At 46.7% G+C, this 24820-nt stretch overlaps 1 protein-coding gene across 1 annotated transcript in view; it reads right to left on the reverse strand.

Moving 5' to 3' along the window:
• Nucleotides 1-494: 494 nt before the first annotated feature.
• The window catches only part of CFAP61 (cilia and flagella associated protein 61), a 243973-nt gene continuing 219647 nt past the window's right edge, over nt 495-24820 (reverse strand). Inside the window, exons 26-27 of the mRNA XM_040247971.1 lie at nt 5325-5415; nt 495-955 (exon numbers count right to left, since the gene is read on the reverse strand). Of these exons, the coding sequence (XP_040103905.1) occupies nt 755-955; nt 5325-5415 (292 nt within the window). The 3' untranslated portion in view covers nt 495-754. The remainder of the gene's footprint in view (nt 956-5324; nt 5416-24820) is intronic.

Genomic DNA, 24820 nt, shown 5'->3' on the forward strand with positions numbered 1-24820 from the left:
CATTTAAAGTGCTTTATTTATGAGAAAGTGGGCTACTGACCCACATTACAGGTGACGGGTACCAGAGGGCCCCAGTGCCAAGCAACAGCACTGAGAGTCAAAGGAAGTGACCCAGATTAACTTCCCACTACTGTTTTTTAATCTAAAACGTGCGCGTGAACCTGGGTTGATCTGCCAGTTTTTTCGGTGCATTTATGCGCCTAATCTGCAACAGGAAGTAGAAATGTAATATACTGGTGGTGAGAGCAGTCCCCTCGTTTCAAAAGTCCCTGTAAGCTTGTCTATGCAACCAGTTTTGATGTTGGATTATAGAGATAATTTCGCCGCGTCTGTATTCCTAATTTTCCATCCTGGGTATAGGATTTTCTTTTATCACCCACGTGACCAGGTAAACATGTAAAGGACTAACAGCATTGGCGGCAGGGCTTTTCAGGAAATCAAACAGAAACATGCCCAAGGTTTGTTTTTTAAAAACAAACAAACAAACAAACAAGTTTTGCATACTAACGGTCTCATTTTATTGCTAAACTGGGTTATTCTGGCCAGGAACACGCCTGGTGTGGGTAAAGCCTCTCCGTGCCCCGGAATCGAGTCGCACCGCCATGCGCCACCTACTGGGACGATAGGAAACTACAGGCATCTGGTGGCCGCAGAAAAGGACGGTGCCCGGCGGTTCAGCCAGGTTTCCCGCTTCTATGGAGCACTTCCCGAAACGACAAGCGTGGAAACGATCACGTGGAGGCGGTGGCCGCAGCTAAATGATGCCCGGCCACGCGTACATGGGCAGGTGGTAATGATTGTAGTGCAGGTAGTCAAGGATGCTCTTCTCTACCAGAGGCCTGTAGATGGTTTCCTGGAAAACTCTTTTGAGGTAATTCCTGGGCTTCTCTGGCAGGTTGATTTCCTCATCTTCGATCTGACGGGCTAATTCTTCCATAGTAGGAAGGTTTTCGTCCTGGAAAATACAGTGAGATGACAGATACTGATATTACTTGGGCTGTGACACAATATTGTTTTGTTTTTTTTTTCCCCTAGGTTAAAAAAAATTAAACTGTGGCAAAACACACATAGCATAAAATTTACCACTTTATTTTTAAGTGTCCGACTCAGAGGTAAAAAGGACCTTCATGTCGTCATGCAGCCATCAGCACCGTCCATCTCGGCGTGGTATGTGCGTATGAAGTGGCTTCAGTCGTGTCGGACTCTGTGTGACTCCATGGACTGAAGCCGTCCAGGCTCCTCTGTCCATGGGATTCTCCAGGCAAGAATACTGGAATGGGTTGCCATGCCCTCCTCCAGGGGATATTCCCCAGCAGGGGACTGAACCCACGTCCCTTATAGCTCCTGCATTGGCTTTTTTTTTTTTTTTTTTACCACTAGCGCCACCTGGGAAGCCCTAGAATAATCAAGTTAGCTCTAGTTTACCAGAGTGGGTAGCCATTCCCTTCTCATTCTCCCAAGCTGTCAGTACTAACCATTTACTGCCCATCCCAGGGTCGTTTGTTGAGGCATGCAAACTCTTGGCTGCAGCATGTGGGATCTAGATCCCTGACCAGGGATCAAACCCAGGCCCCCTATATTGTGAACACGGAGTCTTAGCCACTGGACCACTAAGGAAGTCCCCACCCTTCTGCTTTCTCTATGATTTGACTTTAGACATTTCATGTAAATGCAATCAAACACTAGTTCTCTTTTTGTGACTGGCTTAGTTCTCATACCATAATGTCTTAGAGTTCAGCAAGCATAGTAATTTTAAGCTCTTAATTTCCAGATAAAAATAATCTGTAGATCAGGCTTGTTTTAAAAATAAGAAAGGTTGTGATTAAACATTTTTAGTTGAAAACTCCTAGATGGTTTACTTTACAGTCCCCAAGCAATGGGATTTTTTTAAACCTATACTAAATTCTTAGTAAAGGCAAGTTTTATTGCTATCTTTAAAGGTGTGGGGCTCAGAGAGAATAAAGTTATTTGCAGTTGAGAATCACACACTGTGCATATTTATAATATAGTAGAGATTTCCCCAACATTTTATTATAAAAGGATTCAGACATAGAGGCAAGTTGACAGAGTGATGAACTTGGCTCTCGGATACACACTATCTGGTTTCTATGGTTACCATACTTGCTTCATCACCTATCTGCCCATCTATAGGAGGATTATTGAATAAAGCACTTCATTCATAAAATAAAAATAACTTTAAAAGGGACTTCTCCGGCAATTCAGTGGTTAAGACTCAGGGCTTCCAATGCAGGGGGCATGGGTTCGATCCCTGGTGGGGAACTAAGATCCCACATACTGTATGGGCAGTAAAGCCAAAAGAAAAAGCACTTCGCTGAGATTTGAGCTGTGTGCTTTCTGAATACTCCAGTTACTGCAAATTACCCTAAAAGAAGATGGGCTTTGATGATGTGTTTATTTGACCTTCCAATAATTCTTTTTTATTTTTAACAGCAAAAAAAAAGTGGATAACTTGCAGAGTTCTATTGGATCATTAATTTATCAACAGTAAGAACTTATATGTAGAAAAATAGATTCAAACTATATGGAGACATGCAGTACTTATCACTTAGTTATATAAGTGAGACACTGTCAGGTGTGGGGATTATACACATATCACTTGGAAGAACCGTCTGTGGGAGGCCAGGACCCCACATCAGATCAACAAAGATGGGAGAGAGAAAGAATGGCAAGTGATGCCCAGAAGTAAATAGTAGAGGCGCCGAGACATTTGAGTGCCTGAGCACGTAGAGCTGAGGTTGGCTCTTTTTTCCTTAATTTTCCAGATATCAAATATAACGAATACACAAAAATTAGAGGAGACGTGGGGCTCATGCTGTAGGATGCTGTTCTAACTTTGGGGTGAAAAAATGAAGTCAAGTAAAGTTGCTCAGTCGTGTCCGACTCTTTGAGACCCCATGGACTATACAGTCCATGGAATTCTCCAGGCCAGAATACTGGAGTGGGTAGCCTTTCCCTTCTCCAGGGCATCTTCCCAACCCAGGAATCGAACCAGGGTCTCCTGAATTGCAGGCGGATTCTTTACCAACTGAGCTACCAGGGAAGCCCAACATTGGGGTAATGGTGTAAAGTCACAAAATAGAACTCTCCAATTTATGGAAGACAAATACTGCTCTAGGTTGTAAACTCATTTTCTTGTGCATTTGCCTCTCCTGTGTGCCCTTTCTCAGGGTGACTAGCTACCCCCCAACATGTTCATCTGTGAGCAGCTCACCTCACAGTGTCCCCCAGGCGACACATGATCTCCTGTGTCTGGCTCCTTTCAGTTAACTCAGTGTTTTGAGGTTTATCCACTTGTTAGAATGTATCAGCACTTCATTTTTTTTATGGCAGAGTACGTTCCATCATATGGAGAGACCACGTGTGTTTATCCACAGGTCCCGTGATGGACATTTGGGTTCTTCCTTCTGTCTTGCAATTCTGAATAGTGATGCCATGAACATTCATATACAAGTATTTGTTTGAATACTGATTTTCAGTTCTTTGGGGGTATATACCTAGGAGTGCAGTGGCTAGGACATATAGTCATTCTGTTTATAAGTTTTTAGGAGCCATCAAACCATTTTTTCATAGCAATTGCATAGTATTTTTACATTCCCACTAGCAATGTGTGAGAGTTTCCATTTTTCCACATCCTTGCCAACACTCATTATTTCCTCCTTTTTTTTTTAACTGTAGCCATCCTAGTAGATGTGAAGTGATATCTCATCGTGACCCTGGTTGTTGCATTTCCCTAATGATTAATGATGTTAACATCTTTTCATGTAAATGGGTTTACTTTGGCTCTTAATTTTACTCCGTTGATCTCTATGTCTATTCTTATATAAGTACCATACTGTCTTGGTTACCACTGATTTGTATTAAGTTTTGAAATTGCAAAGTGTGTGTCCATCAACTTTTAAAAAATTTCTCAAATTTAATTTGGAGTCTTTTGCATTTCCATATGAACTTTAGGATTGGCCTTTCCATTTCTAAAAAACAGAAATGGGGATTTTTATAGGCTTGTACACAATCTGTAGGTCATTTTGCATAGTAGTCCTGTCTTAACAATCTTTTTAAACTTTTAAACTTGGCACTTTGGTGTTTAAATGTTTTACTTTATATTGGAGTATAGTTGATTTACAATGTTGTGTTAGTTTCAGGTGTACAGCAAAATGAATCAGTTTGATATATAGATATATATATATTCTTTTTCAGATTCTTTTCTCATTTTGGTTTTTGTTGTTTAGTTGCTAACTCATGTCCAACTCTTTTGCGACCCCATGGACTGTAGCCCGCCAGGCTCCTCTGTCCATGGGATTTTCCAGGCAAGAATAGTGGAGTGGGTTGCCATTTCCTTCTCCAGGGAGTCTTCCTGACCCAGGGATAGAACTACCGTCTCCTGTGTTGGCAGCCTACACCCTGGGGACCCACGAAGAGGTGACACAGAGACATAGGACCTGCTCATTTAGACAGTCAGACCACTTAGCCAAGCCCCAGCCCTTGTCTGAGTAAACCAATGAAGCATCTAGAATGGATACTTGACTGAACATGTAAATTCCCCATAACTCTGGTAAGGACTACAGGTGTTGAAAAAAAAAAAAGTTTCATAAATATTTTACTATTTACATGGCAGAGTCAAATTTCTTGCCAAGTACAGAGTCTGTGCAGTATGCTGCCTCACTTGCAGCTAATCACGAATTGCTTGGAGAAAGAAGTTTCAGTTTTAAAAGGAGCGTGTTTAGGGACTTCCCTGACTCTCTAGTGGTTAAGATTCTCTGCTTCCACTGCAGAGAGCATGGGTTCGATCCCTGGTGGGGGAACTAAGATCCCATATGCCACACAACACGGCCAAAGTGAATTTAAAAAAAAGACACCAACATTTGCAAAAAACTAACTTAAGAGGAGTGCATCTGGACACCTGTTGACTTCCCCTGATACCTTGAGAACAACATTTGCACACAAATGGTTAACAGTCAGCTGGCAGATGTGGACAGAAACCATGAACGTAGACTTCATGCCCAGGGACCAGGCGGTACAGCCCACTACCTGCTTTCAGCCCTTACTGTCAGCTGAGAATGAAAGTACAGGTACTTGTAAAAGAGGAAAAGAAATCTGCCTCGCATCAGAGATTTGAATAACCCACTTGCCCTGAATTATATCACCATCTATGTTTATTTACCGACTCCATAGCTTGTTTAAGTGAAGGACAGTTGGTTTTCAAAGTGAAACCATAAAGTGAGAATGTAGGGAAAAGTCTAAATGATCAACAGCTTGTAACTCCTAATTTGCAAGGAATAACTCACATATCCATTAATCACGCTTACCTCCTTGGAGGATAAGATTTGGTGTAACGCTTTCCGGAGATCAATAAAACGATCGTGAAAGAGGGCCATGCACCACGGCTCCGTGAAGTAGCTGACGAGGGAAGAAAAAGGTTCAGTTAGTTGGAAACCCTCTCATTACCACTAATAAAGTATTTACCTGCATTTTTTTTTTTGCCTTTATAAATTATAGTTCTGGCTCTTTTGTAATCGTTTGCTCACGAAATGCCTCGTGGAACAGCATGGCCAATCAATTTTGTAAATGGATGTCCCTGATGTAAGGCCGGCTTCCATAATTACATTTAAAGTGGTTTAGTTTGGAGCCAGGGCAAGACCCAGTGAAGAATCCTGATTTTATCAGAATTTAAAAGCCTGAAGACTTGTAAAGAACGGTGTCTCCATTATCTGCCCCCGTTTGAGAAAAACAGATTGCAGGATTAACTGAACTGCTGCATAAACAAATTAAATTTGGGGAGACAATAACACAAATGTTGTTCATCATTAAGGTTTCTGGATTAATAATGACCAGAAAAACAGGCCACCTCAGTGTTGCGACACGGCCTTCGTGCAACTGCACAGACGCCTAATTGAGTCTCTCTTCTGAGAGTGGTTCTGCTGGCGGCCTTCTTTGCTAACTTGGCCCTGAAAAACTATCTGAACAAATGCTTTCTTGCGCGGGGGTCAGCATGGCCATCCTTTATTCACAGGGGATTGTCGCAGGTTTGCCGCATTCTTTGGAAGAACCAGGAGCCTCTACTGGTATTTGAACTCTTACTTCATCTTCATGCTCAGTGTCTCAGAATAGGAAACGTCTTCAGGCAGGCCCACTGGGGTGACCTGGGCTCCCCTGGCATTCCTGGGACAGTTAGTGGTCATCAGGTGTGTGCCCAGGGGAAGAGAAACTGGTGCCCACATGCAGATGAGCACTTTCTGTTTTTTTCTGATATTAAAAAAAAAAAGCTTATTTGGCTGCATCGGGACTTGGCTGCTGCATGGGAGAGCTGCGTTGCGTCATGTGGGATCTTTCGTTGCAGCGCATGGACTCTCACTCTCTTCGTTCCCCAACCATGGATCGCACCCACACCCCCTACATTGCAAGGCGGATTTTAAACCACAGAACCACCAGGGAAGTCCCTGTTATCTGCAACTTGACATTAATTCTTGGGAAAGACATAATGAGCCCAGGGACACCACAGCACTAAAGGACCAGGGCAGTGTCAAGCCCGTGTAGGACCAGCCTGGCTCTCAGCTACACTGCTTGGCACCTATCACCTGTTTGCTTGTCCAGAATATGACCTAATTTCATGCTAACCCACCTACTTTGTGGTTCAGGTCATATATTCATCCAACTATGAATTCCACTAATATTGACTCCATGCCCATTCTGTGCCCAGCACTGTTCTGGGTACTCGGGAAACAGCAGGGACCAACACAGACAAACATCCCTGCCACTGAGGAGCTTATATCCAACCGATAAATAGGTCCATGTTCAACATGCGAGGGAAAACTGCTTAGGAGGATACATAAATCAAATGAGGATGGGAGACATCAGAGCAAGGCTCGCTCCTAAAACAGTGACTTAGCCAGCAAAGCCCGAGGGACAGGAAGTGAGCCACCTGGGACTCAGGGGAAAGAACCTTCCAGGAACAGCAGCTGCAAAGACCAGGAGGCAGGTGTGTGCCCAGCCCTCAAGGAGGTAGGTGGAGATAAGCAGAGTGGGATGGGGGCAGGAGCTGAGCTCAGGAAGGTGATGGGTGGGAAGGATGCTCCTGGAGGCAGGGGTCCACTCAGCTGTGCTATGTAATTGATCCACGGCCATCTAGCTCAGTACCTGTGTGCAACAAGCGTCTCACAGATGTTCACCGAACAAAGGAAGGAACAATGAATGCAGCCCTAGTGGTTAAGAACCCACCTGCCAATGCAGGTTAGACGTAAGAGACACAGGTTTGATCCCTGAGTCGGGAAGATCACCTGGAGGACAACACAGCAACCCACTGCAGTACTCTTGCTGAGAGAATCCCACGGACAGAAGAGCCTGGCAAGCTGGTCACACAGAGTCCGACACAACTGAAGAAACTTGACACGCAAGTGCAAATTGCACACAGCATGGTATACACTCCACACTGCCTAGCCCTGATGGGTCTTTCATTAATATAAAGTTCTACTCAATAAGTAGGTGGCAAAACTCTGCAAAGTGTCCCAAGATGGGCAGTCATGCAAAGAAGCAAGCCTCACAGGGATGGGGGGAGAGCTGTGGGTGAGCCGAGGCTCAAAGGGCGGTCAGCCTGAGCCCTGGGGTGCAGAGGGCGGGCCAGGGGTTCCAGAGGGTGCTCATGCAAGCCTGTCAGTGCTGTGACTGACTCAAGGCCTCTGAATCCTGAATGAATGGAGTCTATGGAGGTTCTGCCTGGAGTTCTGGACCCCCACAAACTCAGGCTGACATTCAACACCTGTCTGATTCCTGGAGCAAAGGCACTGATGTGGAGCCAGCCACCTGGGTAGATATCAGCTCAGCCAGGTGATGCTTTGACACATCTCGGACGGTTGCTTCATGGACCAAAGCATCAGTGATGCCCAAGTGCGTACACTCAAGCACAGCTTTGCCAGGATGGTCCCTCCCTCTTAGGTCTCAGCAGCTTCTAGAAAAGCTTCAGGGAATCGTAAACTCACAGATCTCAAAACTCGTATGCGTGTTGCTAAGTCATTTCAGTTGTGTCTGACTCTGTGACCCCCATGGACTGTAACCCACCAGGCTTCTCTGTCCATGAGGTTCTCCAGGCAAGAATACTGGAGTGGGTCACCATGCTCACCTCCAGGGGATCTTCCTGACCCAGGGATTGAACCCAGGTCTCTTATATCTCCTGCATTGGCAGGTGGGTTCTTTACCACTGAGCCATCAGGGAAGCCCCTAAAATGCCTGGGTTAGAATCGAATGGATGCTTTTAAGTTTGTTGCCACCTTTCCCGCATAGCTGAGATGCCACCTCCTCGCCCCGTATGCGTTTCCATGGTAGCATCTGAGTTCCTAGCCACTTGGTTTCGGGGTTTGCAGCCACAGCCTTCTGCTGCACAGAAGAAGCTACCTTCCTGGTGTCTGCTGCTGCTACTGCTACTAAGTCGCTTCAGTCGTGTCCGACTCTGTGCGACCCCATAGACGGCAGCCCACCAGGCTCCCCCGTCCCTGGGATTCTCCAGGCAAGAACACTGGAATGGGTTGCCATTTCCTTCTCCAATGCATGAAAGTGAAAAGTGAAAGTGAAGTCGCTCAGTCGTGTCCGACCCTCAGCGACCCCATGGACTGCAGCCTTCCAGGCTCCTCCCTCCTCCGTCCATGGGATTTTCCAGGCAAGAGTACTGGAGAAGCTACCTTCCTGGTGTCAGCACAGCTCTATTTCAACTGCCCAGATGCCGCTCGGGTGCATCCCCACTCAGCACCCTCACCCCCCCAGCCTCTGTGTTACCTCTTGGACCCTTTGTCATTTGCTTCCAAGAGTGGACTCTTGGGAAACCCACTTCTAAGAGAACCCTCCACCTCACCCGGGGGCCCCTCATCTAATGCCCAGGTCTCCATCACTTCCATCCGTGAGGCTGAGCACAGAGGCCTAGGGAGCCTTAACCCTCTGAAAGGGATCAAGCTGGTCTGCATGGAGACTCGGGGTGGAAGAGGAAGCTGAGATTCCTGCAGGTTTCCTGCTGGTGCTTTGGAGCTCACGGCCCCTCAGATGGCCTCCAGCAGCAGTGGCACCTGGCAATTCAACAACCGCTATGCTCCTGACAGCCCGGCCAGCGGTTTGCAGACTCAGGAGACCAGAAGTTGCTGTCCTTTCAGTTTCGTACCACTGCCTTCTGGGGTCAAGCACTTGAGGATCTTGTCCAGAAGGTGATAATCTCTGCAACCAGCTGTTGGCTGCCCGTGTTCCCAGGGTTTGTCTAGTTTAAAACTAAACCAACCAGCTGTCATCGACAGATCCTTCTCAGTTTGACTGCAGCTTCAGAGGTGCACTTACAAGGAGGTGACAAAGTGCTAGCGCCCATGCCAGGAAGCTGGGCGTCACCATGGAGAGTGTGGGCATGTTGTCTTAACTGTCATGGCAGGCGGCACCCGTCACAGTCACAGGGGAACTAGAGTTCTGGAAAAGCTGCACCCACTGCCTTTCCCAATCAACTGTGGGCTGTGGGCTCCTAGGCATCCTCCCTTCGCCCAGGGTGGGCGCTGCAGCCGTGGGCTGAGGGGTGCTGACCAGAGGTGGCAGAGTCAGGGCACCTCCTGGGGGGCCGCGTCCAGTTCAGACTTCTCCCAGCTTCAAAGCTGTGCTCACACTGTCCGCTGCTCTGTCTGCTGTCTTCTCCCTGCGGGGAGGGTCTCAGGCTCCCTCAAGACACCTCCCACTGCAGCCCTCCTGCCTGTGGGCAGCCCCGAGAACCCATATCCACGTCTTCACCTCCTCCGGTGCCATCCACGCTCAAGTCCACATACACCTCCTCTGTGGAGCTGACTCAGGGATTGAGGTTTCCACCCACTTCAGTGCATGGAGCACTCCTGACGGTGCAGAGGTGCCCCAGGGTGTGTCTTGACCTCGAATGCAAGGTGGGCAGTGTGCCCCATGGTGTCCAGCACAGGCTGGCCCTCGGGGGCACTGAAGGAGCAGGTGAGGGCACCTGGGACTGCTTCTCCCCTCACCCCCTCCGTGGAGCGCTTCTGCACTTAGTGCAGTGACCCCGTTTAGGGTGGGTGAGAGCGGGCATTTAGAGAGGCACAGACCCCCGTGGAGTCCTCAAAACCAGCCTAGAAATATGGCAGCAGCCTTCGCTCTAAAAATCAGAAAAACTTTAATTTAACCTCAAAGGATGAGGACATTGAGTCAAACGAAGATCATCTCCTTTTGATATCAGGATGTTAGAAACAAGTTTTATTTTATGAACTTGTAAATCTAGTTTTCCTCCCCAACGGAATGACTTTTGTGCTTCAGTTTCTTTCCTTCTCTGTAGAAAGGGGAGGGGCTTCTGGCATCCTTGCCAAGGCTGGCTGGAGTCGGGGTTCCGTCTGCATTAATGACCCCAAGAGCTATGGATGATAGGCATTAGTGCTAGGCTTTGGGGAAATGTATACTTCCATGAAAAATGTGAATTTTTTAAAAAATAGAGGGACTTCCCTGATGGTCCATTGGCTAAGACTCCAAGCTCCCAATGCAGAGGGCCCAGGTTTGATCGCTGGTTGGGAAACCAGATGCCACATGCCACAAATTAACTATCTCACATGCCACAGTTAAGACTCGGTGCAACCAAATAAAAGAAACAATTTTTAAAGTTTAAAGAAATAAAATATAGCAACTTCTTTCCCAATTTACAATCAAAAAGGGAAGACTAACAGGACTACTGAGTCACCTTCATAGTTGGTGGCCTCAAAGTCTTCAGGAGACCCCGCTGGGTAAGAGCAGGGCTATACCATGGCTTCTAATTGGCTATGCAGATTGGGGTTCCCACATCACTAAATGCATTTTCAAGCATCTGTGAAAAAAAGCTTACACAAATTCTCCAGGGCTCAAACAGAGGACATGACAGTCTCTGTTCATTTTGCAAATGGTTGTCCTGGTTTACTGGGGGGAGACTTAAATTCTCCATCACTTTTGCAAATGATCCACTTTTCCCAGAAGTCCCAGGAAAGGTCAGCCTGTGGAACTGAATTAACCATTCTGGTCGATGTGGTCCAATCATTAAGGAATTGATCAGACTTCTCCAGAGCTCAACCTCATCTGGTCATTCAACCTCATGGATCGACAGTCACATCAATGGGGTGGGAACCTGGTAACCAGCCCCGCCACTGGCAAGGGGAAAAGACAGACTCAGCAGACTCAGCCCCAAGGCCAGGGCCCTTCATCAGTAGCAGGGAAGGAGAGTTGCAGAAGAGCAAGGCCCACCTGGAAATGCCCAACTACATACCACTGCGAAAAGGGAGGGAGCGGGCAGAGAAGAAATACACTTCTCTCTCCAAGATCCCCCCGCCTTCTTTTTTTTAATGAAAAGCATTCTAATTTTATCTTAGTGTGATAATAGTCAATTTTTGCTTTGGGACCTGATAAGAGGGTTCCCAGCTGCTACTCGCTCACATCCAGAGGTTTATTTGAGCCAGAAACTTGCTTAAGCGTTGCCTTTTCTCCTGGGGGGCTGGGGGGGCCCACAGGCCTTCCCGGGAGTGTGACGTTCTCATGGAACATCTCCTGATGTTCTCTAAGGTGCTGTCCCTTTCCTGTGTGGACGGCACCTTAGACTCAGGGTGGGGACAGATATTCTCCTTCTACAAGGAGGCTGGGGGGGCTGGGGGGCAGGCCTCGGCGCTCTCATGGACACTCCACACACAGAAGGAAGGAAGTGCAAACAGACACCCTGGGGCCAGGTGTGACCTGGAAAGGTGAAGCACTGGTCCCTGGCCCCAAAGGGCACACACTGTGGTGGATGTGTGGGGGTTGGGGGCCGGGGATACCGGGGTTGGGGCGGAGGGCCAAGTGAGCCATCTGCATCCTTCCGGTCACTGCATTTCCACGTCCCCTCCTCTTAGGCAAGTGTTTGCCAAACTTCAGCCTCTAGGAAACCCATCAGTTTTCACATAGTCTGAATTATTCATTTTTTCAAAAATGACCCTTGGATTGATTTGCTTTTTTTTTTTTTAAACAGAAAGTCCACTGTCTTGTTCTAAGCAATCATAGCTGTGAAAGCGCGGGTCTGATATGAACCTTACACTTCTTGTCTTATTCTTATTGAAATGACTCCATCTTTAGTCACATGTGCCTCGACTGCCCAAAGCACCTCGCCTGCTGCCGGGGCTGCTGTTTTTTTCTTCCTCGATGGTGGAGGCACCTCATCTGGGGACACACACTCACAGACACTGTGCTGAACAGTTCCTGCGCCTTATCTCATGTTGCTGTGAATCCAGTCCTCTAAAGCGGGGCTTGCTGGCCCATTTTACAGGTGAGGAAAGATTCGGAGAGGTTAAGTGACCTAGTGTCACACAGCCAACAAGTGGCTGAACTGCGTCTTAATCATTACTCTGCTTGATCTGACAGTTCCAGCTCTAAACAACTGCACGATCAAACATCATTTCCTGAGTCTTTCTAGCAACTTTCTGAGTCACCCCAGTTTCCCTAGTATCCCCTGCATTAGGCAGATGAAGTTTGTTTGCAGTTATAAAAATATTCAAATTAATCCTGGCTTTAAAAAGGCATAACTGTACTTTTTTCATATAAAGAAAGTCTAGGTGAGGTGTTCAGGGCTGACATGATGTTTCCTTAGAAATCAGATCACAGCAGCAACCATAGGGCCCTTGACCTCATGGAGCAAAATGGCTTCTGAGTTCCAGTCATCATAGACATGTTCTTGGATGGAAAAAGGAAAAATGAGGGTCCTTCTTCTTTATTTTAGAAAGCATTCCTAGAAATCTCACATAGTACTTCTGTTTATATCTTACTGCCCAAAGCTTGGTCAAATGGCTTCCTTGACTGCAGGAGAGCCTGGGAATCTATTTTAGGTACAAAATAACACCCTATAAATCAGGACTCTGAAGAGCAAAGAGAGAAAGGATGTTGTCCGCTATGATACACCATAAACTCCACAGCATCTACTTAAAAACCTTGTCTTAACGTTGCTGCTGCTGCTGCTGCTGCTGCTGCTGCTAAGTCACTTCAGTCGTGTCCGACTCTGTGCGACCCCATAGACGGCAGCCCATGAGGCTCCCCCGTCCCTGGGATTCTCCAGGCAAGAACACTGGAGTGGGTTGCCATTTCCTTCTCCAGTGCATGAAAGTGAAAAGTTAAGTCTATGAAAATTGGGAGAGTGTGTTAAATTGAAGTTCCCAGAATGAGAACATGTCTTTCGCTAGATTCAAATCTGTTCCCAAATTAAACATTCTGGAAACACACACACACACAATTTTCTGTATGTGACAGTCACCTCCAAGCCCATGGGAGACCCTGGTGTCTTCCACGTCCCCATCTGGCCCGAGTTGGCTTAAATGCAGAGGAGAGGAGAGAACAATTTGTGTTCCCATTGTGAGGGTGCATTCTGGTCGTTTTTATTCTGCCCATAAAAGAAGCTGGATTCGTGCATTTCAATACAGTTTTTAAAAAAAATAAGAATAGGAACAAATAAGCATTTCCAGTTAGCCGTAGGTTTGCTTGGAAATTAAATTACACGTTTCTGGGGCAGTGGATTTACTCGGATGCCATATATTATAGGAGCAGATGCAGCTCATGACACACTGTGACTAAAAACCGCAAACACTGAAATGGAAGTTTGATGTGACTATTTCCTGTCCGACTTGAGTTTGCCAGAATCGCTATCAATAGTTCATTTATTGCTTTGAGGCATATTTAGAAAGATAAGATGAAGGATTTTGAAAGCGAAATGACCTAGTTATTTAACGTGTTAGTTGCTCAGTCATGTCCGACTCTTTGTGACCCTGTGGACTATAGCCCACCGGGCTCCTCTGTCCATGGAATTCTCCCGGCATGAATACTGGAGTGGGTTGCCATTCCCTTCTCCAGGGGATCTCCCCAACCCACGGATCGAACCCAGGTCTTCTGCATTGCAGGCAGATTCTTTACCATCTGAGCCACCAGGGAAGCCCAGTTATTTGATAATTAGTTGTAACTGTCAACCTGCCTAAGATCTGTAAAGCAGAAAACCAAGCCTCCGCTGAATATAGTTCGGCTATGGTGTTATTGTCAAAATCTGGAACTGGCATCATCACCAGGTAATGGATGTTTACTCCTCTAAGGAAATATGCCTCTGAGTGCCCTGGCAGTAAAAACAAAATTCTGTTCTTCTGAATAGCTGGTAAGCAACTTGTCTCTCCCTGCTGATTGGCTCATGGCTTCACAAAGTGGGTGTTCATCTGATCACCCAGGTATGCCAGGAACAAGAAGCTGACGCTGCCTTTGCTGGGCACCTCAAGAGCTGGGCACGCCAGGCACAGCTGGTAGCAGAGGCGCTGGGAGAGAGGCTGCTGTTTGCTGGAGGTGCCAGAACCTGTGTGATGTGTCTCCTGTGAGTGGACACACGTTCGGTCCTGAGCCGCACTGCCAGGAGGCCGTGTTCCCTCTCTCAAGCATGAGTCCCGGAGAACACGGAGCCCCAGACACACTGGTCCCGGGTCAGGCTCGGTGCCCGGATGGTGCTGAGGATGGAGTGCCGCCTGCCTGCCCCCGACTCCAACCCCCTACCCCCCACCCCCCACCTCCGGAGTCTTGGTTTCCAGAAATACTATTCCTACATGATTCTCTGAAAAACCTGTCTGCTGGCAGTTTGCGCTTTATGAATCCTGGACACTAAGGCCAGGAAAAACGGCTCCATCTCAGAAAACGGAAAATGTTTCTCTTGGGCATCTTGCACCTCTCACCACCGGTAAACATTTCCCTTCTTGCTTTGTCCTGGAAGAAAGCCCAAGCCAAGTGTGCGTGTTCACTGCTGACACACCTGTGCTATGGAAGGTGCCATCCCTCCACCTGGACTCAGCTTTGTGTTGCTTACCTGCCTGTACTCACCCATTTATGGCAACCTTTCTCTTTGTCCCCGCTCTGACACTTGTTAGCTGATGTCCTCTTGAGCTGGGTTGCTTTAACCTCCCTGCCTCAGTCTTCATAGCTGTAAAATGGGGATCCTGATCGTCCTTACTGCAAAGAATGACTATCAGAATTCTCAGAGACCCTGCAGGAAAGAGGTCCGGCTGTGTGCCTGGCCCAGTGTGGGGAGGGCCCCGTGTGTATTGTGTGTGTTTTTTTTTAATTTTCATTGGAGTATAGTTGTTTAATGTTGTGTCAGTTTCTGCTGTACAGCAAAGTGAATCCGCTATACATATACATATATCCCCTCTTCTTTGAATTTCCTTCTCATTTAGGCCACCACAGACCACACTGCGTAGCACGTTCTTCTTACTGTTGTTATTATTATTGCTGCTGTTGTTGTTCTTAATTATCCTATTGTATATATTTGTGTAAACAGCCTCAGATCCTTTCTGGTGTGAGTTAGAGACCAAATAAATGATTAAACACTCTTTGTTTGCCGTTCGATTGAAAGTCTGTCTTTGGCATAATTCCGCAGTTCTTCTCAGGGACTGCTTTTGCTCCACTCCAGGGTGTCTGCATGAATTCATTCAGCTCCAGTTTTATTTTTTTTCAACAATGAGTTTTTATTTTATGTTTATTTTTTTACTTATGGCTGTGCTGAGTCTTCGTTGCTGCGTGTGGGCTTTGAGCAGGGGCCACTCTAGTCGCAGTGTGCAGGCTTCTTGTTTCGGTGGCTTCCCTAGTTGGGGAGCACAGGCTGTATAGCACACAGGCTCAGTAGTGCCGGTGCACAGGCTTAGCTCCCCCGGGGTATGTGGGATCTTCCCTGACCAGGGATCGAACCCACACCCCCCTGCATTGGCAGGTGGACTCTTCATAACCACTGGACCACCAGCGAAGTAACTGGCTGCAGTTTTAGAGCAGCAATTCATTTTAGCTGCGATCAAGTTAAAATGGACTTTATGACGAGACTTTGTGAAGTTGTGTCGTGCCCTGGAGAGTCAGGTGGGGATAAATAAACTGTGACCTTGACTGCTTATTTTGGTCTGAGTTGATGGAAGTTCAATCAAAAGTGTTTTGCATGGTGTTCCTTTTTTTTTTTTTCCTGTTTATTTATTTATTTATTTTTTTCCTGTTTATTATGAAGAGTGAGCCAGTCAGTCCAAACGGTTAACCCAGCTGTTGGTTGGATGTGTGCAGAGGCAGAGAGGAAGCCCCGGGGGATAAGGATACCGGCCCCCCAGTGCCCAATGAGACCAGGTTTTCTTCTGACCTGCTTTTTGTGTCTGACTCACCAAAGCAAACAGTCTTCTCGAGGAAGCAGCATGATTTTTATATAGCTAAGAATTTTGTTCCTATTTAAGTTGACCTTTACATTCCCACTGAAGCTGGGACGGTGCCTGCCCAGACCTTTGGCGGCCGCGGGGAGCAGGCCGAGGTGAGAGCCCAGGGAGCTGGCTGGCTTGCGGCTCCACGTACCTGCCCTCTCGGTTCATCTGCGGTGTTTCCTGCACGTTGCTGGTTGCTTAGGGGCTGCATTAATAGAATCAGGACGAGAAGTCTAGTGCCCTGGAAGTTGTCCAGCTATGTACATTGATTTGCTATATAAATTCAGGACTCAGAGGAGGAGGCAAGGTTAGCATTTAATTTGGTGGAGAAAGGCAGGCTCTTAGCACTCAGCTTCCCTTCCTGTGCACCCTCCTCTCATTCTGCATCTCTCTTCATAGAAAGCACAACCATTTTCCTTTAATTAGGCTGCAGAGAGCACAGGCTAGCATTAGGCCACTCAGCCACTCACTCAGCCATGCTCGCAGCCATGGCCATTTCCTATCTATTTTCTGTAGGGAAAGGAAAAAAAAGTGTATATATGCACACATACCCTGCCCCCACACCCCCGCCCCCTGCCAACAAGTCCGAGGGGGGTGGAACAAAGGAACCAGTGGAATTACATTTTGTGAGACTAAGGCCACAGGAGCCAGGAAACCCCGGAAAACAAGGTATTTTGCTGCCTCATGAGTCTTTTGGTTAAACGAACTGCTCTTTAAATTTTAAAAGACTGCTTAGGATAAATATCACTCTCTGGTGCAGAATATATCCAACACATTCAGTCTATGTTTGTAATAATTGTGATCGGTACATGTTTAAAATGATTCCCTTTCATAACAAAAAAAATTTTTACATTTTTTTAAACTAAAGCTTTTATTGAGATGATGACAAATGACATGCTGTTTCTTCCCTTTCTTTGTCACTTTTATGCTTTCAGGTTCATAGTTCCCAAAAACAAAGAACTAAAACCCAACTAACATATCCCTAGTTCTTATCTCCCTGTTGTTGTGGTTGGGTCGCTGAGTCGTGCCTGACTCTTTGCCACCTCGTGAACTACAGCATGCCTGGCTGCCCTGTCCCTCACTATCTCGCAGAGTTTGCTCAAACTCATATCCATTGTGTCGACGGTGCCATCCAATCATCTTATCTCCCTAAACTACATTAATGAGAGGAACAGAGATGATCATGTATGTGGGAATCCATAAGTGCACGCGGAGAGAGATAAGTGAATAAATAGAGGAGAAGCGACAACCTTTCCTTAGAGTCGATGGCTAAGTAATAAATACAGAAGGAATGATGGAGTTAGACAAAAATCAACCTTTGGCAAATAAGACAGTAACAATCCTTTTGGGCAAGAACTGTTTAAGAATGCTAAAATAACTGGAAAGGAGGATATTTATAGTCTTAAAGTATCACTAATTGATGATGAAGGTAAAAATAGAGAAGCCTGCACACTTGTCACTTTACCAGGGACTACAGTTAACCACACAAGGGAGAGGACAGATCCTCCTCATGCGCCTCCTGCTGAGATCCCATCCGGTCCCATCCCTTCATGGCAGATAGATGGGGAAACAATGGAAACAGTGAGAGACTTTATTTTCTCAGGCTCCAAAATCACTGCAGATGCTGACTGCAGCCATGAAATTAAAAGATACTTGCTCCTTGGAAGAAAAGCTTTGCCCAACCTAGACAGTATATTAGAAAGCAGTGACATTACTTTGCCAACAAAGGTCCATCTAGTCAAAGCCATGGTTTTTCCAGTAGTCATGTATGGATGTGAGAGTTGGACTGTGAAGAAAGCTGAGCACCGAAGAATTGATACTTTTGAACTGTGGTGTTGGAGAGGACTCTTGAGAGTCCCTTGGACAGCAAGGAGATCCAACCAGTTGATCCTAAAGGAAATCAGTCCTGAATACTCATTGGAAGGACTGATGCTAAAGCGGAAGCTCCAATACTTTGGCCACCTGATGCGAAGAACCGACTCATTTGAAAAGACCCTGATGCTGGGAAAGATTGAAGGCAGAGGAGAAGGGGACAACAGAGGATGAGATGGTTGGATGGCATCACTGACTCGATGGACATGAGTATGAGTAAGTTCTGGGAGTTGGTGACAGACAAGAAAGCCTGGCGTGCTGCAGTCCAGACAAAGAGTCAGACATGACTGAGCAACTGAACTGAACAGTGAGAACTCACACGAGTGAGAGGACAAATCTGCCTTGTGTCCCTCCCACTGAGATGCTTGGAGAGGGAGGCAGTATCACCCCTGCCATTCCTGCAAGAAGGCACAGCCTGCAGTGAATCAAGAGGAGCCATCAGACAGACCCAAAGGGACAGGCATTCTACAAAATACCAGTCTGTGTGTTTCATGAGAGAAGGCTCATGACAGCAAAGGGCTGAGGAGCCGTCCCAGATTGGAAGTGATGATAGAGACACGAGGAAGGGATGGTGAAAGGGTTGATGAGAAGCTGGGGAAACACCGGCATCTCGTGGGGGCTGGCAGGGTAGGGACGTGGAGGGAGGAGGTGGGCAAAGCATTATAACCAGTGACCTCAGGTACAGTAGAGTGAATTGTGGCCTACCAGGCACAGGTCCTGGGGCCCAGGGGGAAAGCAGAGGGCGACTGTGCTGCTGCTGCGGGTGGGGGGTGTGAATGGGGGGAGCAGGGCACCCCGAGGGGTCGAGATAAGACGGAGCTGGGAGGGGCTGAGTACCAACCAGCATGTGGGCCTGGGTGTGTGGTTCTGCAAAGGGTAGAGGTGAAGGGCAGAGGTGAAGTGTGGCAGGTCCCCTGTTAGTGGCAGGCAGTTGGACGACAAGATAGTTTCCATCCAGGAGGAGGGAGAATTAACACAGGGCCAGAAGCATCCCGGGGCTTTCCGGTGGCTCAGGGGTAAAGATCCCCTGGAAAAGGGCATAGCAACCCACTCCAGGATTCTCACCCGGGAAATCCCATGGACAGAGGAGCCTGGTGGGCTACAGTCCATGGGGTCGCAAAGAGTCAGACACAACTGAAGCAACTGAGCATGCACGCAGAGCCGTCCCTGGTCACTCGTGTTTGTAGAAGAGGGCTGTCCCATGGTCCTTATCGTTGTGTCCCCTCCCTGTCCTGTCTTTGACCAGGTCACAGGGGGGTCCTGCTCCGATCACAGCTGTATCCTGTGAACGCTGGGCGTCACGCCCTCACTGCTGACTTCTAGGACCATTTCATTTTTCACTTTCTCAGAATGGATCCAAGTCACTGAGATGGGGAAGGAGGCTACAGAGGCAATCCCTAGGGAGGAAGCTGTAGACCCTCCTCTGCAAAGACCCTCAGCTGCCTCATCCTCTCAGCCTCCATGCCACCCAGCTGTCTGCCTGCTTCCCTCCTGCACCCAAGGAGCAGAATATAGATGGAAAGAACCCACATGACCTTGCTGCCAGATCGGCTCTCACACCTGTTCATCCTCACAGAATCTAACAGGCACTCAGTGTTGCCTGGCAATCCAGACACTGTGCAAGCGAATTCACATTTCTGGTCTCTGAGATGACTTTGTCTGTTTCCTTAAACATCCAGCACCCCTTCCTGCTTTTCTTTGATCTCAGCTGATGACCTCGCTGTATTGAAAAAACAGGAGCGAGCAAGAGCTGCTTTGTCCTCTCACCCAAGTCCTGCTTTTCTCCCGGGACCCTGCCCCTGTGGCTGTTAGGATAGAAAGCTGTCCATCTCTGTCCCTGGCCTCTCTCTCCTGCATCTTTTATTCACTACAGATGAGACTCACATCCTCCCCTCTTCAACAAATCCCTCCTCACTCTGCCTGCCAAGTATTCCCCAGTTCTCTCTCTACTTCACAGGAGACTTCTCCAAACTGGTCTCTGCAGCATCTGCAGTTCTCAGGTCATAAGCTCCCTCCTGAGCTATTTCCACTTCCTGCTCCGAAGCAGCTCTGATCAAAGCCCAATTTAGCCACCAGCTTGCCACAGCCTCTCTGTGGAATCAACACAGCTGACCACTGCTCCACTCTGCAAGCACGACCAAACCCCACGTCCTGTGCTCCTTTCTGAACCACATCTTCTGGACATGGAAACGTGAGGACTCTCTTGGCCCTTTTCTCTGGGAGCTGAGTGGGAAGAGATCTGAAGTGGAGTCTGGGCCTAGTGGGGGCTCTGGATGTGAAGTGTGGCCCAAGGTTGGCTAGACCTTGAGGCAGGGCTTCAGGAGGCCATGGGCTCCCCAGGACCAGGCAGAGGGGAAGCTCCTGGGCAAGGTGGCTCCCTGCCCATTACCTCAAGGGGGCAGCTGTGAGTTGTTGTTGTTCCGTCGCTAAGCCTGACTCTTCGTGACCCCACAGACGGATGGTGGCACTCCAGGCTTCCCTGTCCTTCACTATCTCGCGTAGCTTGCTCAAACTCATGTCCATTGAGTTGGTGATGTCATTCAACCATCCCATCCTCTGTCACCTCCTTGTCCTCCTGCACTCAGTCATTCCAAGCATCGGGGTCTTTTCCAATGAGTGGGCTCTTCGCATCAGGGGGCCAAAGTATTGGAACTTCAGCTTCAGTGTCAGTCCTTCCAATGAATATTCAGGACTGATTTCCTTTAGGATTGACCTCTTTGTCTGTGAGTTACAAGGCCACATTTACACGGCAGGGGTGGGGGGTGTGTTAGATGGGGACCCTGGACTGGTAGTGTGGGGGTGGGAGAGGGGGCGCTCCAGCAGTGCCCACGACAGAGGTAGAAGATTCTAAGTTCTGGTCAGGTAAGTCTGAGAGTCAAGTGAGCAGCTGGGTGTTCCACTGGAGCTTAGAGCATATCGTGCACACCCTGATGCTAAAACATCCCAAATCCAGCCATTTGACTCTGCACCCATCTGGTCCAACCCACCATCTCTCGCATGGGAAAACCGGAGGAGCCTCCTAATAGCTGCTACTGTCCATTCTCCATGGCAGCTGCAGTGAGCTTTCAAAGCACAGTTCGGCAGGCCACTGCCTTTGCTTTGTGGAAAGAGCCATCTCAGCCCAGGCCCAGAGAGAGCCACGTGATGCGGGGGCCCTGACCTCCACTCATTCTGCTGCAGCTTTGGTCCCTGGACGTTCCAAGACCTCTCCCCGTCGAGGACCTCTGTGCCCACAGTGCCCTCCGGCTGGACTCCTCTCCCCCAACATCTGGCAGGCCTGGCTGTGTCTCAGCGTTGGCCCAGGCCACCTCGACTCCTCTGGAGCTGCTTTATCACACTTTGCTTCTTGAAGTTTTCTAGCCCTTCACACCACTAGAAAAGGTCTTATTTCCATATTTATGCACTTGCATGCGGCCTGCCCTCCTCTGGAATATAAAATCCAGAAAGGCTGGCTTTTTTCAGTCTTATTCATAACTCTATCTGCAGAACACAGCACACACCAGGCACTTAGTACATGTTTATTGAATGAATGGATGCATGGGTGTGTACTTAGTCATGTCCGACTCTTCATGATGCTGTGAACTGTAGCCTGTCGGGCTCCTCTGTCCATGGGGTTCTCCAGGCAAGAACACTGGAGTGGGTTGCCATTTCCTTCTCCTGGGGATCTTCCCAACCCAGGGATCAAACCCACATCTCCCATATCTCCTGCATTGGCAGGTGGATTCTTTACCACGGAGCTACCTGGGAAGCCCTTTACTGAATGGAAGAGAAAATGAAAAGCATAGGCAAAGCCATGATGGGTTTGGCAACTAGGAGACCATTAGAATCTTAACTGGGAGGAACTGCAGAGGAAATGAGCTGAGTGTAGTTTACTACTTCACAGACAGACAGACGGACAGTCACATGTCCATCTGATGTCCATCTCTACGTGCCAAGCACCATGCCAGGTGCTGAGGATCCACAGGGGAAGATGTGTCTTGTTCTGAGGTGCTCAGACACCAGGAAGACACAGTGGTGTGTGAGCTGGAACACAGCCAGCTCAGGGCCCCAAGGTCAGGGTCACTTCACCTCCCCTCATGACCACTGTCACCAGATGGCTGCATTTCAGGCATGGTCAGTTTGGAATATTCTTTTGTAACATGGGTTCTATCAACATAAGCCCACTGGCTTTGATTATTTGGCAGGTTTAACCCAGCAAGTTAAAATATCAAGGGACTCTTTAAAGATCAGATTTTTTAATGGGCTTGCTTACTTTTCAAAGTGAAGAAGCAGTGAAACCAGTTGGGTCTGCTCGTGAGCCCTGTCTCAGGGCAGGTGAGACTTGACCTCACCCCAGCGGCTGCTCAGCGACTCATGTGACACAGAGATGTGATCTACCACGAAGAAAGATGGGGAAACCCCAAAGAAGAGGGAGCTGCAGGGGTTTCAAATGCTCCTAAATCATCTGCCTTCCATCCGGGGATGGAATTTAGTGATTCATTCTTCTGAAAGATATTTGGTCATTTTTCTTCTTCCATTAAATTACCTTCCTATGAAATATTACTCAGCTGTAAAAGGAACAAGACTGGGTCATTTGTAGTGATGTGGATGGACTTAGAGTCTGTCATTCAGAGTGAAGTAAGTCAGCAAGAGAAAAACAAATATCGTATATTAACACACAGATGTGGAATCTAGAAAAAAAAGATGGTACAGAAGAACTTATTTGCAGGGTAGGAATAGAGACACAGACCAAGAGAATGAACATGTGGACACGGTGAGGGACGGGGAGGTTGGGATGAACTGGGAGCGGCACTGCCTTGTGTGAAATCGGCAGCTGGTGGGAGCGGCTGTTAGCACAGGGGGCCTGGCTTGCTCTGTGTCGACCTCGAGGGGTGAGAGGGAGGCTCGAGAGAGGGGATATATACATAGCTGATTCAAGTTACTGTGCAGCAGAAACCAACACAATACTATAAAGCAATTACACTCCGATTTTAAAAAAAAGGTTACCTTCCTAAGCTGGGAGAGATAACCCATTTCCTCTTTATGGACTTGGTTATAACATAAACTAAAAATGCTTTTTTTACCCAGAATTTAAGATAATGGCAGTCCAAAGATATAAACGCGTGATGTTAGCCACGGGAGGGTCTGCTAGATGAGCCCCCATGCCAACCATTTCGGAGACATGTCACCATGTAAAGTGGGGCATATCTATATCCACTGGGGACACTTCAGTTTAATTTTTCTAAGGGAATGAAAATTACAATGAGAAGGTACATCTAGGGTATTTGACTCCAATCTACGGAATATTGAACTAGCCTTCAAAGTCCTTGCTTAGTTTCTCTTCAAAAAAATCACTTGTTCATCGTCTCGTCTTCATGAATGTCAAGAGTAAGATGATAGTGACAACTATCTCCACTATGATTTAATATTATACCAGTGATTCTAGGAAATTCAATAAAACAAGAAAAATAAATAGGAAGTGTAACTACTGGAAAGGAAAGAAAAAAGCAGTTGTTATTTGCAGCTGATAATCATCTGCCTAGAAATATGAGAATAACCTACTAAAATACATTTAAACAAAAAAGAATTCAGGACAAGAACAACTTACAAAAACCACTATTTTCCCTATCTACAAATATTTTTTAAATTAGAAAATATAACAAAAAGATCGTACTTGCAACAGCAACAAAACTATAAACAATACTAAAATAAGCCTAAAAGTAAATGTGCAAGCTCTGTGCAGAGACCTACCAGAAGGAAACCACTGAACTGAAGACAGCACACAGAGATATAAGTGGTAATGCTCAATTTTACATATGTTTGAAACTTACCTAAAAGTTCAATTCAAAAATTCAGTTAAACTCCCTAAATGATTTTTTAAATGGAACTAGACATGGTAACTCATTTGGAAAAGTAAAAGAATAGCTAAGAAAACTGCACATCAAAGATGGAGACAAACTCTAACACCATAGTAATTAAAAGAGTGTGGCAGAATCCAGAAACAGAGAAAAAAAAAAAGGATGAAATAACAGGGTAGCAAGTCCAGAAGTGGACTCATCTGTATGAAAGAATTTAGCTTAATATATAATAATGGTAGCATTTCAATGAAACAGCAGGAAAAAAAAGACTTTTAAAAGTTACTAAGAAAGTTTTTTCTACACCTAGAAAAAGTAAAATTAGTGTCTTTAAAGAATAAACAAGCATGAAAAAAATTCAGGAAGAATTAAAGATGTCTATGTGAAAAAAAGCTACAAAAGTGAAATAATAGAGCAGAATATAACTTTCAGTTGAAGGAGATTTTCCTAAAGAGGAGACAAAATTCAGAAGCTCTAAAGAAGATTTGATTAGGTAAAAATTAAAATGTTTATAAGAAAAAAATATTGTAAACAAATGATATAAGAGAAGGAAAAGACCACTAACAGACTTGGAAGAAAATCTTCTCAAAACACAAATCTGATAGAAGTCCAATGTCCCAAATATTCAAAACTCTTAAAACTCAACAGAAAAAGAACAAACAACCCAATTTAAAAAATGGACAAAAGATCTGAACAGACACCTCATCAAAGAAGATATATAGAGAGCAAATAAACATATAAAAAGATGCTCCCGGTCATTTTTCATCAGGGAAATGCAATTGACAACAATATGATACCACAACAACCCTGTTAGAATAGCTGACGTCCCAAACACTGACACCTAATGGTGGCGAGTACGTGGAGCAACAGTAACTGTCATTCATTGCTGGTAGGAATGCAAAATGGTGC

Source organism: Oryx dammah, unplaced genomic scaffold, assembly GCF_014754425.2.
Source record: "Oryx dammah isolate SB20612 unplaced genomic scaffold, SCBI_Odam_1.1 HiC_scaffold_10, whole genome shotgun sequence".
Lineage (NCBI taxonomy): Eukaryota > Metazoa > Chordata > Mammalia > Artiodactyla > Bovidae > Oryx > Oryx dammah.